The sequence below is a fragment of the Oryctolagus cuniculus genome, chromosome 3 (genome assembly GCF_964237555.1).
Source record: "Oryctolagus cuniculus chromosome 3, mOryCun1.1, whole genome shotgun sequence".
NCBI lineage: Eukaryota > Metazoa > Chordata > Mammalia > Lagomorpha > Leporidae > Oryctolagus > Oryctolagus cuniculus.
In genome coordinates this window covers 83,947,706-83,965,633 of record NC_091434.1, presented here as the reverse complement: position 1 = coordinate 83,965,633, position 17,928 = coordinate 83,947,706, and the positions used below count along the sequence as shown (strand labels likewise).

Sequence of the window (17,928 nt, the reverse complement as noted above, 5' to 3'; positions counted from 1 at the left end):
TACAGTTTTGGATCTCACATTTACCTCTTTTATCCAGTTTCAGTTGATTTTTGTATATGGTATGAGATAAGGATTGAGTTTAATTCTTTTGCATGTAGATAACTAGCTTCACCAATACCATATATTAAAGAGACATTTTTTCCCTATTATGTTATGTCACCTTTGTTGAAGATCAGTTGATCATAAGTATTTAGGTTAATTTATAGGCCACCTTGCTCATTGGTTGATGTGTCTGTTTCAATGCTATTGACATGCTATTTGATTATATTTGCTTTACAATAAATTTTGAAATCAAGGAGTATGATCTTTCCATGTTTGCCCCTTTAAAGTCTTCACCAAGGAACTGTTACGACTGAAGAACAAATTTGTTAAAGTTATAGATTACAAAATCATCATTAAAAAATCAGTATCATTTCTACATACTAGCAAACTATGTGAAAAAGAAATTTAAAAAATATCCCATTTATGGTAATACCAGAATGATTAAGACACTTAAGTATAAAATTAATCAAGGAGGTAAAATATTTGTACATTGACAACTATAACACACTAATGAAAGAAATTGAAGAAGACACAAATAACTGAAAAGGCATTCCATGTTCATGAATGGAAAGAATTGATATTGTTAACAGGATCTCCATATTAAATGTAATTTCTGTAAAAATGTCATTTTTCACAAAAATAGAGAAAATCAAGCCTAAAATTTAGAAGTGATCATCTTAGAAGTACTTCTTGATTAACCCAGTGGAACAAAAGTCTTCTACAGGTCTCCCCTCAAATTTCTGACTGAGGGATTATTAATAATCATCAGATCGAAGGGAGGAGAGAACCTCCACTTTGACTATAACCTTGTCTAAACAAGATAAGAGTCGGAGAACTCAAGGGACTTCCATAGCCTTGGAAACTCATGACTGATGCATAGAGAGATTACTGATGCCATAAACAGGAGTGTCAATTTGTAAAGTCAACAACAGGAGTCACTGTTCACTTACTCCTCATGTAGGATCTCTGTCCTTAATGTGCTGTACATTGAGGCTTAATGCTATAACGAGTACTCAAACAGTATATTTCATTTTGTGTTTCTATGGGGGTGCAAACTGTTGAAATCTTTACTTAATGTATACTAAACTGATCTTCTGTTAAAAAAAAAAAAAAAGAAGAAATTATCAATTCCCAACTTGACTCTCACTGGGATTAAACATGACAATAGGTCTGATCTGATTTCATCATCATTTAAAAAATCATCTATTATTTTTCACTTTATGTTTCTGTGTGGGAGCAAACTGTTGAAATCTTTACTTAATGTATGCTAAACTGATCTTCTGTATATAAAGAGAATCGAAAATGAATCTTGATGTGAATGGAAGGGGAGAGGGAGTGGGAGAGGGGAGGGTTGCAGGTGGGAGGGACGTTATGGGGGGGAAGCCATTGTAATCCATAAGCCGTACTTTGGAAATTTATATTCATTAAATAAAAGTTAAAAAAAAAAAACTCAGAACCTCAAAAAAAAAAATCATCAGATCATCAATGAAAACTAAAGAATGTGTCCCAAAGAATTAATAAGAAATTAAAATTAATACAAGAGAATATAATTAATGGCTATCCTGGTTTGAGAATTTTTCTTACCTTAAAAATGGAATAGATTAATTCCTTTTAGAAGACCAAGACTTAAGTCTTCTTGACCAATAAAACCAGAATTTCTATACCTGAGGACCATTGATCAGTATCCTTGAAAATCTCCCTGGTGATTCTAATAGGTAGCTAGAGTTTAGAATCTCCAGGGTAGATGAGTGAGACTCTTTTATAGAGAAGTGATTTATAGATTCAGTAGAGAATCCAAAGGAAAATCTCCTGATCATAAAAATAGTTTTGGCACGGTAAATTGGAAAGTGTAAGAGGATTTGGAAGAGAAACTGGATGGCAATATTTTTCAAACTCTCATGTGTATGTGGATTGCACAGTTTATTAGCTTGGAGATTTTGATTCAGCAGAGCTAAGGTGGATCCTGCGATTTTGCATATCTCTTTTAAAAATATTTATTTATTTATTTATTTGAAATGTAGGAGGAGACAGAGAGAGAGAGAGAGAGAGAGAGAGAGAGAGAGAGAGAATTCTCCATCTACTGGTTCACTCCCCAAATACCTCCAATAGGCAGGGCTAGGCCAGCTGAAGCCAGAGCCAGATTTCCCACGTAGATGGCAGGAACTCAAGCACATGAGCCATCATCTACTGCCTTCTTGGATGCATAAACAGGAAGCTGGACTGGAAGTAGAGATGACAAGACTCAAACCAGCAATCTGATATGGGACAGATTTTCCTGAGCATTTGCTTAACTCATTGTGCCCAAACTCCTCGCCCCTCAGCCTCCACCCCACTCCAGGATTTTGGGTGACACTGTTACTGGACCTTTGATCCATGTTTGCACAACAAGGAACTATGGAAGAATGTCCTCTTGTCTCTCATTAGAAAAGAAAGCACAACTCCTTTAACTTTGAGATTTAAAAAAAAAATTTTTATTTAAGGAATACGAACTTCCTGCATTTCATATATACAAATTTAGAAATGTAGTAATTCTTCCCACCCTACCTCCCTCCTGCCCCTACTTCTACCTTTCTTCCTCCCCCCTCTACTGTTCCCATTCTTATTTTTTACAAAGATCTATTTTCTGTTAACTTGGTATTGGTAAGATTAACTCTACACTAAGTAAAGAGTTCAACAAATAGGATAAAGAGAAAACAAAATGAAACAAACAAACAAAAAACACTGTTCCTCAACAATCAAGACAAGGGCTGTTCAAAATCATTGTATCACAAGATGTCAATTTCACTCCTCTAGATTACTTTAGTTACCACATATCAGAGAGAACATATAGTGTTTGTCTTTTTTTTTTTTAAAGATTTATTTATTTATTTGAAAGAGTTACACAGAGAGAGGCAGCGGCAGAGAGAGAGAGAGAGAGAGAGGGAGAGATCTTCCATCTGATGGTTCACTCCCCAGTTGGCTGCAACGGCCAGAGCTGCGCTGATCCGAAGCCAGGAACCAGGAGCTTCTTCCGGTCTCCTTTGAGGGTGCAGGGGCCCAAGGAATTGGGCCATCCTCTACTGCTTTTCCAGGCCATAGCAGAGAGCTGGAGCAGAAGTGGAGCAGCCAGTTCTCGAACTGGCGCCCATGTGGGATGCAGGAGCTTCAGGTCAGGGCATTAACCCGCTGAGCCACAGCATCAGCCCCATAGTATTTGACTTTTTAAGACTGGCTTATTTCACAAAGTATAATGATTTCCAATTGCATCCATTTTGTTGTAAAATGACAGGATTTTTTTTTAACTTTTGTGTAGTATTCCATAGTGTATATATACCATAATTTCTTTATCTAGCTAACAGTTGATGGAATCTGGGTTGGTTCTATATCTTAGCTATTGTAGATTGAGCTGCAATAAACATGGAGGTACAGATCACTCTTTCAAATGCTGATTATATTTCTTTTGGGTAATTTCGAGGAGTGAGATGGCTGGGTCATATGGTAGATTTATATTCAGATTTCTGAGGTATCTCCATATTATCTTCCACAGTGGCTGCACCAGTTTCCATTCCTACCAAGAGTGGATTAGGGTACACTTTTCCCCACATCCTTGTCAGCATTTGTTGTTTGTGATTTCTGTCATTCTAACTGGGATGAGATGAAACCTCTTTGTGGTTTTGATTTGCATTTCCCTGATGACTAGCAATCCTGAGCATTTCTTCATGTGTTTATTGGCTATTTGAATTTCCTCTCTTGAAAAATGCTTGTTCAGGTCCTTTGCCCATTTCTTAACTGGATTATTTGTTTTGTTGTTGTTGAGTTTCTTTGGCTTTTTATAGATGCTGGATATTAATCCTTTACTAGTTTAATAGTTTGCAAATATTTTCTCCAATTGTATTGGTTGGTTCTTTACTTTGCTGAGTGTTTCTTTTGTGGTGAAGAAACTTCTCAATTTTGTCAGTTTTTGCTTTGACTGCCTGTGCTTCTGGGGTCTTCTTTTTTTAAATTTGACAGGTAGAGCTACAGACAGTGAGAGAGAGAGACAGAGAGAAAGGTCTTCCTTCCGTTGGTTCACCCCCCAAATGGCCACCATGGCCGGCACTGCGCTGATCCAAAGCCAGGAGAGAGGTACTTCCTCCTGGTCTCCCATGTGGGTGCAGGGGCCCAAGCACCTAGGCCAACCTCCACTTCCCTCCCGGGCCACAGCAGAGAGCTGGACTGGAAGAGAAGCAACCGGGACTAGAACCCAGCACCCACATGGGATACCGGCGCTGCAGGTGGAGGATTAACCAAGTGAGCCACAGTGCTGGCCCCTGGGGTCTTTTCTGAGAAGTCTTTTCCTATGCCAATGTCTTGCAGGGTTTCTCCAATGTTCTCTAGTAATTTGGTGGTGTTGGGTCATAGATAGGTATTTTGACCCATTTTGAGTGGATTTTTGTGTAAGATATAAGGTAAGGGTCTTATTTCATACTGCTGCACATGGAAATCCAGTTTTCCTAGTGTCATTTGTTGGCAGTCTTTGTTCCAGGGATTGATTTTAGCTCCTTTGTCAAAGACAAGTTGAATGTAGATGTATGGATTGATTTCTGGAGTTTCTATTCTGTTCCATTGGTCTACACATCTGTTTTTGTGCCAGTACCAGGGTGTTTTGATTGTAACTGCCTAGCAGTATGTCTTGATAATCTGGTATTGTGATGCATCCAGCTTTGTTTTTGCTGTTTAAGATGCTATAGCTATTCGGGGTCTCTTTGCTTTGAGATCTTGAGGTTGGTCCAGAATGGTAAAGTGTACTTTACTATTTCTAATTTATTTTTTTAAACCAGGGATGACCCAAAAATTAATTAAGAATATATTACTCTAAGTGTTTTTGAGGAAGAAATTAATATTATTTTGTTCCACTTCCTGAACAGTTAAATTTAACTCCACAAACAGGGCTTGTTAAAAATGAGGGATTAGCCGGCGCCACGGCTCAGTAGGCTAATCCTCCACCTGCGGTGCTGGTACCCCAGGTTCTAGTCCCGGTTGGGGCATCGGATTCTGTCCCGGTCACTCCTCTTCCTGTCCAGCTCTCTGCTGTGGCCCAGGAGTACAGTGGAGGATGGCCCAAGTTCTTGGGCCCTGCACCCACATGGGAGACCAGGAGAAGCACCTGGCTCCTGGCTTTGGATCAGCATGGTGCGCCGGCCACATCGGCCATTGGGGGGGTGAACCAACAGAAAAGGAAGACCTTTCTCTCTTTCTCTCTCTCACTGTCTAACTGCCTGTCAAAAAAACAAAACAAAACAAACAAACAAACAAACAAACAACAAAGAGGGATTAAAGAAGGATATGAGACAACTTCCATGAAGGAATTTAGATTTCTGGGGAGACAGAAAATTAACTGTTTTATGATATGACATACTATCTGTAAGCATTAGCATAAGAGCAAGTACTTTATGAACACCATGGGGGAAATGAATACTGACTGGGGGGGAAGATACTTGGTAAAACTTTCACGAAAGAGGTGATATTTGAATTGTATAATGAAGGATGAGTAAGATTTTGAGAAGTGAAAAATGGAAGAGAAAGGGGGAAGGATGTTTCAGGAACAATACAGGCAGAGTGGACAGTGAGAGAGACACAGGGAGAAAGGTCTTCTTTTTTCCCGTTGGTTCACCCCCCCCCCCCCCAATGGCCGCTGCAGCCGGAGCACTGCGGCCGGTGCACCACGCTGATCCAAAGTCAGGAGCCAGGTACTTCTCCTGGTCTCCATGCAGGTGCAGGGCCCAAGAACTTGGGCCATCCTCCACTGCACTCCCAGGCCACAGCAGAGCTGGACAGGAAGAGGAGTGACCGGGACAGAATCCGGTGCCCCAACTGGGACTAGAACCTGGGGTGCCGGCACCGCAGGTGGAGGATTAGCCTACTGAGCCATGGCGCCAGCCATTGCAGGATTTCTTAACATTGGCTCTAATCAGACCATCTGGGAAGATTTAAAAAGTACATTCAGAGGACTTAAATTGGAACTCGTCACTGGTGTTATTTTTTTTTTTTTAATTTCCTGGCAATTTTATTGTACCACCAGCTTGAGAATAACTGGAAATATATAAAGAAGAAAGGCTTGTGGGCAGTGCTATGGTATAGCAGATAAAGCCGCTGCCTGCAATGCTGGCCTCCCATATAGGCACTGGTTTAAATCCCTGCTGCTCCATTTCTGATCCAGGTCCCTGCTGTGGCCTGGGGAAGCAGCAGAAGGTGGCCCAAGTCCTTGGGCCCCTGCATCCGTGTGGGAGACCCAGGAGAAGCTCCTGATTCCTGGTACCTAGCTTTGGATTGACCCGCCTCCAGCCATATGGTCATTTGGGGAATGAACCAGCAGATGAAAGAGATCTCTCTCTCTCTCTCTCTCTCTCGCTCTCTCTCTCTGTGTCTCTGTCTCTCTCTCTCTTTCACTGCCTCTGCCTATCTGTAACTCTGCCTTTCAAATAAATAGATGAATCTTAAAAAAAAAGATGCAAGTCTTGTTAAGATTGTTCAGACAAAACCCATCTATTTGCTGCTTACAAGAAACATATCTTTCCAACAAAGATGCATGCAGACTGAAAGGGAAAGGTTGGAAAAAGATATTCCATGCCAATAGAAACCAAAAAAGAGCTGGCATAGCCATCTTAATATCAGACAAAATAAACTTTAACAAAAAAAAAAACTATTAAGAGAGACAAAGAGGGGCACTATATAATGATTAAGGGATCAATTCAACAGGAAGATGTAACTATTATAAATGTATATGCACCTAATTACAGGGCACCGGGTTATTTAAAGATATGTTAAAGAACTTAAAAGGAGATTTAGACTCCAATACAATAGTATTGGGGAACTTCAATACTCCAGTTTTAGAAATAGACAGATCAACCAGACAGAAGATCAACAAGGAAACAGCAGATTTAATCGACACTATAACCCAAATGGATCTAACAGAGATCTACAGAACTTTTCATCCTACACTTGAAGCATACACAATCTTCTCAGTAGTACCTGGAACCTACTCTAGGACTGACCACATACTAGGCCATAAAGCAAGTCTCAGCAAATTCAAAAGAATTAGAATCATATGATGCAGCTTCTCAGACCATAGGGGAATGAAGTTGGAAATTAGCAACTCAGGAATCCTTAGAGCATATGCAAACACATGGAGACTGAACAACATGCTCCTGAATGAACAATGGGTCATAGAAAAAAAATCAAAAGAGAAATCCAAAACTTTCTGGAAGTAAATGAGGATAACAACACAACATACCAAAACTTATGGGATGCAGCAAAAGCAGCATTAAGAGGAAAGTTTATAGCAATCGGTAATTATATCAAGAAATTGGGAAGGCACCAAACAAATGAGCTATCAATGCATCTCAAAGATCTAGAAAAACTGCAGCAAACCAGACCCAAAACTAGTAGGAGAAGAGAAATAATTAAAATTAGAGAATAAATCAATAGGATTGAGTCCAAAAAACATTACAAAAGGTCAGACAAAGGAAGAGCTAGTTTTTTGAAAAAAAAAAAAAAAAAAGCAAAATTGACACCGCATTGGCCCAACTAACTAAAAAAAGAAAAGACCCAAATCAATAAAATCAGAGATGACACCACAGAAATAAAGAGTCATCAGAAATTACTACAAAGAGCTGTATGCCAGCAAACAGGGAAATCTATCAGAAATGGATAGATTCCTGGACACATGCAACCTACCTAAATTGAACCAGGAAGACAGAGAAAACCTAAACAGACCCATAACTGAGACAGAAATTGAATCAGTAATAAAGGCCCTCCCAACAAAGAAAAGCCCAGGACCAGATGGATTCACTGCTGAATTCTACCAGACATTTAAAGAAGAACTAACTCCAACTCTTCTCAAACTATTCAGAACAACCAAAAAAAGAGAGAATTCTCCCAAATTCTTTCTATGAAGCCAGGATCACCTTAATTCCTAAACTTGAAAAAGATGCAGCATTGAAAGAGAATTACAGACCAATTTCTGTGATGAACATAGACACAGAAAACCTCAATAAAATTCTCGCCAATAGAATGCAACAACACATCAGAAAAATCATCCACCCAGACCAAGTGGGATTTATCCCTGGTATGCAGGGATGGTTCAACATTAACAAATCAATCAATGTGATACACCACATTAAAAAACTGCAAAAGAAAAAACATATCATTATCACAGTAGATGCAGAGAAAGCATTTGATAAAATACAACACCCTTTTATGATGAAAACTAAGCAAATTGGGTATAGAAGGAACATTCCTCAATACCATCAAAGCAATTTATGAAAAACCCACGGCCAGCATCCTATTGAATGGGGAAAAGTTGGAAGCATTCCCACTGAGATCCAGTACCAGACAGGGAAGCCCACTCTCACCGTTGCTATTCAATATCGTTCTGGAAGTTCTAGCCAGAGCTATTAGGCAAGAAAAAGAAATTAAAGGGATACAAATTGGGAAGGAAGAAGTCAAACTATCCCTCTTTGCAGATGATATGATTCTTTATTTAGGGGATCCAAAGAACTCTACTAAGACTATTTGAGCTCATAGAAGAGTTTGGAAAAGTAGTAGGATGTAAAATCAGTGCACAAAAATCAACAGCCTTTGTATACACAGACAATTCCTTGGCTGAGGAAGAACTGCTAAGATCAATCTCATTCACAATAGCTACAAAAACAATCAAGTACCTTGGAATAAACTTAACCAAGGACATTAAGGATACCTACGATGAAATTTACAAAACCTTAAAGAAAGAAATAGAAGAGGATACCAAGAAATGGAAAAATCTTCCATGCTCATGGATTGGAAGAATCAATATCATCAAAATGTCCATTCTCCCAAAAGCAATTTATAGATTCAATGCAATACCAATCAAGATACCGAAGACCTTCTTCTCAGATCTGGAAAAAGTGATGCTGAAATTCACATGGAGGCACATTAGATCTCGAATAGCTAAAGCAATCTTGTACAACAAAAACAAAGCTGGAGGCATCATAATACCAGATTTCAGGACATACTACAGGGCAATTGTAATCAAAACAGCATGGTACTGGTACAGAAACAGATGGCTAGACCAATGGAACAGAATAGAAACACCAGAAATTAATCCAAACATCTACAGCCAACTTATAATTGATCAAGGATCTAAAACCAATTCCTGGAGCAAGGGCAGTCTATACAACAAATGGTGCTGGGAGTCCAGGATCTCCACATACAAAAGAACCATAAAGCAAGACCCCTACCTTGCACCTTACACAAAAATCCACTCAATGTGGATTAAAGATCTAAATCTATGGCCCAATGCCATCAAATTATTAGAGAATATTGGAGAAACCCTGCAAGACATAGGCACAGGCAAAGTCTTCTTGGAAAAGACCCCAGAGGCACAGGCAGTCCACGCCAAAATTAACTATTGGGATTATTTCAAATTGAGAAGTTTCTGTACTACAAAAGAAACAGTCAGGAAAGTGAAGAGGCAACTGACGGAATGACAAAAAATATTTGCAAACTATGCAACAGGTAAAGGGTTAATAACCAGACTGTACAAAGAGATCAAGAAACTCCACAACATCAAAACAAACAACCCACTTAAGAGATGGGTCAAGGACCTCAATAGACATTTTGCAAAAGAGGAAATCCAAATGGCCAACGGACACATGAAAAAAAGTTCAGGATCACTAGCCATCAGGGAAATGCAAATCAAAACCACAATGAGATTTCACCTCACCCCTGTAAGAATTGCTTACATACAGCTCAACTAACAACAGACGCTGGTGAGGATGTGGGAAAAAAGGCACACTAACCCACTGTTGGTGGGAATGTAAGTTGATAAAGCCAGTATGGAAGTCAGTTTGGAGATTGCAAAGAAACCTGAATTATAGCCCTACCACAGAACCCAGCCATCCCACTCCTTGGAATTTACCCAAAGGAAATTAAATTGGCAAGTAAAAGGGCTATGTACACCTCAATGTTTATTGTAGCTCAATTCACAATAGCTCAGACACGGAATCAACCTAAATGCCCATCAACAGAAGACTGGATAAAGAAATTATGGGATATGTACTCTATAGAATACTATACAGCAATAAAAAAATGAAACCCAGTCATTTGCAATAAAATGGAGGAATCTGAAAAACAGCATGCTGAATGAAATAAGCCAGTCCCAAAAGGACAAATATCATATGTTCTCCCTGATCGGTGGCAACTAACCGAGCACCAGAAAGGAAACCTGTTGAAGTGAAATGGACACTAGGAGAAACAATGACTTGATTAGCCCTTGTCCTGACTGTCGAGGAACAACTTACCATTTTATTCCCTTTAGTCTTTTTTTTGTTCTACTTAATACTATTGGTTGAACTCTTTAATTAATACACAATTATTCTTAGGTGTTTAAATTTAACTGAAAAGTGATCCCTGTTAAATATAAGAGTGGGAATAAGAGAGGGAGAAGATATACAGTTTGGCTCATGCTCACTCGGACTTACCCCCAATGGTAGAGTTAGAAATGTGCCAGGGGATTCCAATTCAATCCCATCAAGGTGGTATGTACCAAGGCCATCCTACTTGTTAAAGTGATCAGTTTAAGTTCATAATTGATCAAAAAGATGGGCTTAAGTGTCAAAGGGATCACATAAATAAGACCAGTGTTTGCAAATAATCGATAGAATTAAAAAGGAGAGAATGATCCTACATGGGAAGCGGGATACACAGCAGACTCATCGAATGGCAAAAGTCCTGAAGAGCACTCTGGCCTCAAAATCAGCCCTTAAGGCATTCAGATCCGGCTAAAAAGCTCATGAGAGTTTTGCAGGCATGGAAAGCCAAGACATTGTGGCCAAAAATTGACCTAAATGAAAGATCTCTGAGTGAGATCCCAGTGAAAAGAACAGGCCATCAAAGAAGGAGGTAACTTTCTCTGAAGGGAGGCAAGAACTTCCACTTTGACTACGGCCTTCTCTAAATAAGATTGGAGTTTGGGAACTCAAGAGGCTTCCATAGCCTTGGCAGCTCATGACAGGAGCCTCAGGTGATTACTGATGTCATAAATAAGAGTGTCAATTATTAAATCAACAACAGGAGTCACTGTGCACCTGCTCCCCATGTAGGACCTCTGCCCTTGGTGTGTTGTACTATGAGAATTAATGGTAAAACTACTACCCAAACAGTACTCTATACTTTGTGTGTCTTTGTGGGTACAGTCTGTTGAAGTCTTTACTTAGTATATAGTAAGTTGTTCTTCTGTATACAAAGATAATTGAAAATGAATCATGATGAAGAACGGGATGGGAGAGGGAGTGGGAAATGGCATGGTTGCAGGTGGAAGGGAGATTATGGGGGGAGCCATTATAATTCAAAAGTTGTCGTTTGGAAATTTATATTTATTAAATAAAAGTTCAAAAGTAAAAAAAGATTTTTTTGGAGTATTTGAGGGAAATAAAACAAAGAGCAAGAACATCTTGGTGGTACTTGACATAGATGTCTCAGTCCACTGCTAGGCTAGACAACTTCCCCAAAGTAAACAGCTTTTCATTCCATTTTTCTATGAGCTTTTTCAATTACCCTCATTTATCACTGAACTGGTACTAGAACCCAGGCAATCTGATTCCAGATCTTAGTAGATTATATTGCATGGCTTCCTTTGCAAGGAAGATTGAAAACCACAGAGCCAAATAGAACTAAATAGTACTGACTGCCCTGTAATCTACTAATTGTATAATTTTGTACAAATTTTTCAACTTCTGTAACTGTGTTTTCTTCACTTATAAACTGGGTTTAATATATATTGCCAAACTGACCTGGTTAGGTGGATATGGAATTAAATGAGTGAATATATTTACTATATGAAGTTTTTGTTGCATTCATTCTTAGTTCTGTGCCTCTCACATAGTACATGTACAGTAAATATTAACCATAGTATTGTCCTTATTATACCACATGACTTTAACAAATCACTTAGTCCTAAAGAAAGGTTTGTCTGTGGTATTTGGGCTAGCGTTAATCATAGGTATAAGAGTGACAGCCTTTTTTTAATGTGCTTTTTCTTCATATCACTTTATATCCTGTTTGTGTGCTTTTTTCCAGAAAAAGGTTTGTTCGTATTAAAAATCCTTACCTAGACTCTATGGATGAAGATATTCTTTATCACTTGGATTTAGGAACAAAAACACACAACTTGCCAGCAATGTTTGGAGATGTAAAGGTAAAAATATTTTTAACTTCAGGAAAAAAGATTGAGTTTCCTGTGCTAATTTTTCTTCTTTCTTTCCCAAAATGAACTGTATACTTCTGGCTGAAATGTCAAGGGTCTCAATATGAACAAATGTCAGATCCATTCTCTGAAACAATTTAGAATGTGTGCATTATGAATAAGCATACTCACCCCAACAAGACATAAAGTTTCTCAACTCAATCTAATAAAACATGATTATTTGAATTCTCTGGTTCTTGGAGATAAATATTTTTATTGACAATATTGCTAAGTGTTAAGAATTCGTTATGTTTTAATAGCTTTAGTTCACTACTTAACATCTACATTTAGAGCTGAATCTCATTAATTCTCATTTTATTAAGTCGTAAAAAATCAATAAAAGCAACAATACTATATATTATCCCATGTCTAAAAAGAAACATTATCTAATATGTCATACCATTAAGATTCTTATTTCGTAAGAAAATTGTTTATTAAATTATCCAGGAAAATTGTATCTCTTTATCATTTAAAATACAGACCATAGTCCTACTGCCTAAACATAGACACCATCCACCCATCTCTTTTCTTCTGATCCTTTTGAATGAATAGATTTAAAAATAGTTATAATTATATAAGTTTGCATCTTGCATTTCACTTAATTTTATGTTATTAATGTTTCTCCATATTATGTTTTCTTTGAAAATCATTGTTCATGAATGTCAAGTTAACTGTGCCATATGTTACATAAACTATGATTGACTTGTATGTTAAAGAGTTTTTCATTATACGCAGCACTCAGATTTTTTAAACCTCAGGATTTTTCACATTTAGGTCTATTTGTTTAGAATTATTCACAGAAATGGTCAAAGGGTATAGGCCTTTTACAACCTGTGTCTTCATGGCCAGTGCCACGGCTCACTAGGCTAATCCTCTGCCTTGCGGCGCTGGCACACCAGGTTCTAGTCCCGGCCGGGGCACCAGATTCTGTCCCGGTTGCTCCTCTTTCAGGCCAGCTCTCTGCTGTGGCCAGGGAGTGCAGTGGAGGATGGCCCAAATACTTGGGCCCTGCACCCCATGGGAGACCAGGATAAGTACCTGGCTCCTGCCATCAGATCAGTGTGGTGCACCGGCCGCGGCAGCCATTGGAGGGTGAACCAATGGCAAAGGAAGACCTTTCTCTCTGTCTCTCTCTCTCACTGTCCACTCTGCCTGTCAAAACAAACAAACAAACAAACAAAAACAAAAAACAAAAAAAAAAACCACCTGTGTCTTCCAAAACATATTTACATCCCACCATTGAAGAATTGTGTAGTTTTCAACTGACACTTTTCAATTCTTTAGCAATTGGAAGAGCAAAAATAAAAGGTTTCCTATTGGCAATTTCACTAAATCTTCACATTAGGTCTTTCAAGGAAGTTTAGCAGACAGTTACTTCATTTGTATAACAAGAAAATTGAGTTCAGAGAACTCCAAGGAGGCTGAAGTTATAACATAGTGTCAGAGCTGGGATTTGGATCAAGTTCTTCCCAGTTTAATCTCCAGGGCTCCCATCTATTGCACCAGCTGGACCATTTTGCTTCACAGTAACTCAAAACAGTCCATAAATTGGGAGAGGGTGGCAAGTAAAGAAACCTGAGGAAGAACATGAGGAAGATATATAGAAGAAGAGGAGGTAAAGGAAGAAAACAAGAAGGGGCAAGAGAAAAGAAGGAAAGAAGGAAGGAAGGAAGGAAGGAAGGAAGGAAGGAAGGAAGGAAGGAAGGAAAGAAGGAAGGAAGAGGGTAGGGAGGAGATAGACCTATCATATTCATAGCAGTAGGTTCTAGGTTACTTCCTCCCTGTCTCACAGGGAGCAAGATTGAAGGAGTGGGTAGATTCCCAGGCAGAGAACTGACACACCCCTTCCCCACTCTCCTCCAGACTTCTGCCTTTTGCCTTTGTGTGGATCCCCTCCATCCTTTGTGTCATCTTCTCAATGTGATCTCCTTCCCTATTGCTGTTTCTGATATTTATGCTCCAAGGGTCATTGATGAAGGCTGCCTTTGATCCTCATTATGTAGGCTTCATCTGAGTTCAAAATGTCTCAGAGTAATTCTCCCAGGACTCTTATCTAGGGATGATTGTAATTAATAGAAGACTCAACACAATTAATAAATTATGGTACAAATCTCATTAATAAATTAAAAAGACTTAGGATACGTTTTGACACAGAAAGGGATCTATTATGTATACACCTAGGTATCTATCTCTACCATTTATGGACAGTTTGCTGTGATCAAACTGAAAATGGTGCATTTGTAAATGGTGTATTATTCAATCCCAACAGTACCTAGGGGAGTTAGTAATTGTCTTCATTATACAGATGAGGAAACCCAGACTCCAACATATATGTAGTGGTGAGACACATATTTATCTGTCTGTAATAGGCACATAAAGGCTGGGTAGTGAAAGAGCTGATGGAAAATGTTAGGTTTCTCTGATGAAAGAAGTGATTCTTCTTGCATTTTCTAGAAAAAGTTCTACATTTTGGTACTCCAAATATTTGTTTCAGGAAAATCATCAGGATCAATGACCTTGTTTTAGAGATGAAAAGAATGGTACTCCCCTACCCCCAACCTCTGCCACACACACTCAAACAGTGTTGTGTCATCCTCGTTACATTTCTAGGAACTAGGCCTTCACCTCCCTAGCTGCCTAGATTTCTAAGAGCTGTTATTCTCACACTCTGTCATAAAACATCATCCACCTTGTAAACTCGCCACCCATCTGTCTGTAGAACCTTCAGTAGATTCTCTTTTGGATAAAAGGACAGAGAACAACTCCATTGATTGGCTTATTTAAAAAAAAAAAAGATTTATTTATCTATCTATTTATTTATTTAAAAGGCAGAGTTACAGAGATGCAGAGGCAGAAAGAGAGAGAGAGAGGTCTTCCATCCGCTGATTCACTCCCCAAATGGACACAACAGCCAGAGCTGGGCTGATTCAAAACCAGGAGCCAGGAGAGGAGCTTCTTCCAAGTCTCTCACATGGGTGCAGGTCCCAAGTGCTTGGGTCATCTTCTACTGCTTTCCCAGGGCGTAGCAGAGAGCTGGATTGGACATGGAGCGGCTGGCACTTGAACCAGAGCCTCTATGGGATGCCGGCACTGCAGGTGGCAGCTATACCTACTACACCACAGCACCAGTCCCTTGGCCGATTTTGACAGATAGAAAGTAAAAGTCTGTGTGTGTGAAGATCAAAGCACCAAAGTTGTTCCAAATGATCAGAATTGGCATCTAACCTAACTCAGGATATTTTAGAGGCAGCAGGTAAAATCTGATTTACTTTCACAGATGTTTTTCTCAGGAACTTGCCCTCCAGCCACATTCTTATCTTTGAATGAAAACATTCTAGGTTCAATTTCTTGACTCCATTAAATCCCAGGGCAGCAATCCTGGTTAGGAAGAGAGAACAGATTCGGTACCTGAAAACCCAGTTCTGTCTTCACAGAAATGATCACCGTTATTAAAAACACTGTCTTCAGGGGAAGGGGTGTGTAAACCTTAAACCTCAAAGACTCTTCAAATGGCTTTGAGTTCCTTCATATCTATGCTTATTATAGTTTAAAAGGTTTTTCTAGCTGATATTGCAAAATGTTAATTGTTTAAAAAGGTATAAGTCACATTAGGTATACAGGGGGTGTTCTTGGTTGGTAGATGGCTTTCCTGCAGCTGATAATTCAGGGACCCAGGCTCCTTATATTTTGTTGCTCTGTCACCTTCAAGGAGTGCTGATTCTCAAGGTACACCCTTGTCAACTTCAAGGGTGTTGATGCCCAGGGAAACCTTGTTCCCTGGGATACATTGTTCCCTGGGTATCAAACCCATCCAGCAGATGTGACAAAGATATATGTAAGATCTCCCCCATACCCCTTCAGGATGGATCATTTCTATAGGCCAGGACTGGAAGTGGTATCCATCAGTTCTGCTCATATTCCAGTATCTGGATCTCAGACATGTGGCCTCCTGTCACGGGGAAGAGGCTGGGAAGTCAAATGTAGCTGCGTGCCCAGAAATAAGGGAAATCATTGCAGTGAACAGCTAAGCCTCCTGCCATTCTCACTCGGAAGGATCCAAAAGTTGGAAAACATGACGGAGCCTCCTTGGAAGACGATCCAACAGTGTCCTTTAGAAAGATCCTTTACAAAATCACCAACGGATCCCTTCCAATTTCTCCCTAAAAATGTCAAGTAAACTTAGAAAAGCATTGCTTTAAAGACTCTGTAATATTCACTTCAAGATGTTTATACTCCTTTGTTAAAGTTCCAGATACATAAACTTTAATAGGTACAGATTAATACAACATGGCACAGTTATTTCTCTTAAGCTATTTAGGGATATTTGAAAGTGAATTTGTTTTGGCACTCATTAGGCAAAGTCCTTAACATATTTTTGTAATGCCATTGACTACCTCCCAGTGCATTTTGGCTTTGAAGGAAACAAGACTAATGATCATTCTGTTAAATCACTGTGTCACTTAAGTTCAATGTTAGTTGGTGGTCTCCAGCTGCATTGTTCTTCTCATTAAAGCAGTCAGACTGAAAATTGTGTCTAGAGGTGATGTTTAGTAAGTCTGATTGAGGAGTAAGCTTCAAGAACTAAGCTCCTTCTGTCTATGCATGTCATTTTCATGTCTCCAGAAATATTCAGAAGTTCTTGTTGATTATAGCAATATCTACAGTTAAAACAAGAACTCAAACCACAAGCTATTGTAACATCTGTTTCACTTTTATGGTCAGTCTGAATAGTTATAACTTACATTCACTTGTACCACACAATGAGGTTATTTTCAAACTACTGTATTTTGTTTTCAAAGGAATAAAAAAGGTTTTCTTGTACTTAGATCTTAAGCCAAATCTTTACTGTCTGAACCAATAGAGGAGAAAATTCCATGAATAATTAATAATAATTTTAAAACTCACCTTAACCACTGTCTTATCCTTTATGGCTGACTTCTAGAGCAGTTCATTACTAACCTAAGGTGCATCAGAGAAATGAATAGCAAGCCATGGAAAAGACAATAATGAGGGAGAAGAAAGGCACAGAGCCTAGATAAAAGGATAATCACATCCCATAATTGAGAATAAGTGCAGCATAGGGATTAATGCTAGATTGAAACAGAATGTATCATTGACTCAGACCACCCAATAGTTAGAGAAAATCATGTGTGAATGGGAGCACCTACACTACCACTTCAGGGACTCCCTTATGTAGGTCTTCTTGAGTCTGGCGCCTTAGACTGCTCGGCCATTCTGACACATGAGTAGGTCTTCTTTATCCTTGTGAGGGTCCTCACTTGCAGGCCTCTGATCCTCTGCCCAATGCCGCCCATACCACTCAGTCACCACCCATCCACAGCCTTTTCTTTACTAGAAAACCTAAACCAGCTTTGTTTGTACTAAATTCAGCAATACAGAAGCAATATGCGTGCTCAAAAACAGGACCAGGAAATTGCTACATATAATAGAAGTAAGTGACTGTGGAACACTAGGAAGGTATCTGCCTTTATGCAATGGCCGTTGCCATAGACAATCCTGTTTTAATCTGTACAAAACCCTCTGAGGGTTCCAGTTTTGGAGCTGATGGTCTGAGGCACACAGAAATTACATATATGACACTGAGCAAGTTACTTAATCAGCCATAGAATTAGGGTTCGAAGCCA

At 39.1% G+C, this 17,928-nt stretch overlaps 1 protein-coding gene across 1 annotated transcript in view; it reads left to right on the top strand.

Annotated features, from left to right (window-relative positions):
* The window catches only part of UPP2 (uridine phosphorylase 2), a 66,661-nt gene that overhangs the window by 2,801 nt on the left and 45,932 nt on the right, over positions 1-17,928 (top strand). The window contains exon 2 of the mRNA XM_008258604.4: positions 12,118-12,235. Coding sequence (XP_008256826.1) covers positions 12,118-12,235 — 118 coding nt within the window. The remainder of the gene's footprint in view (positions 1-12,117; positions 12,236-17,928) is intronic.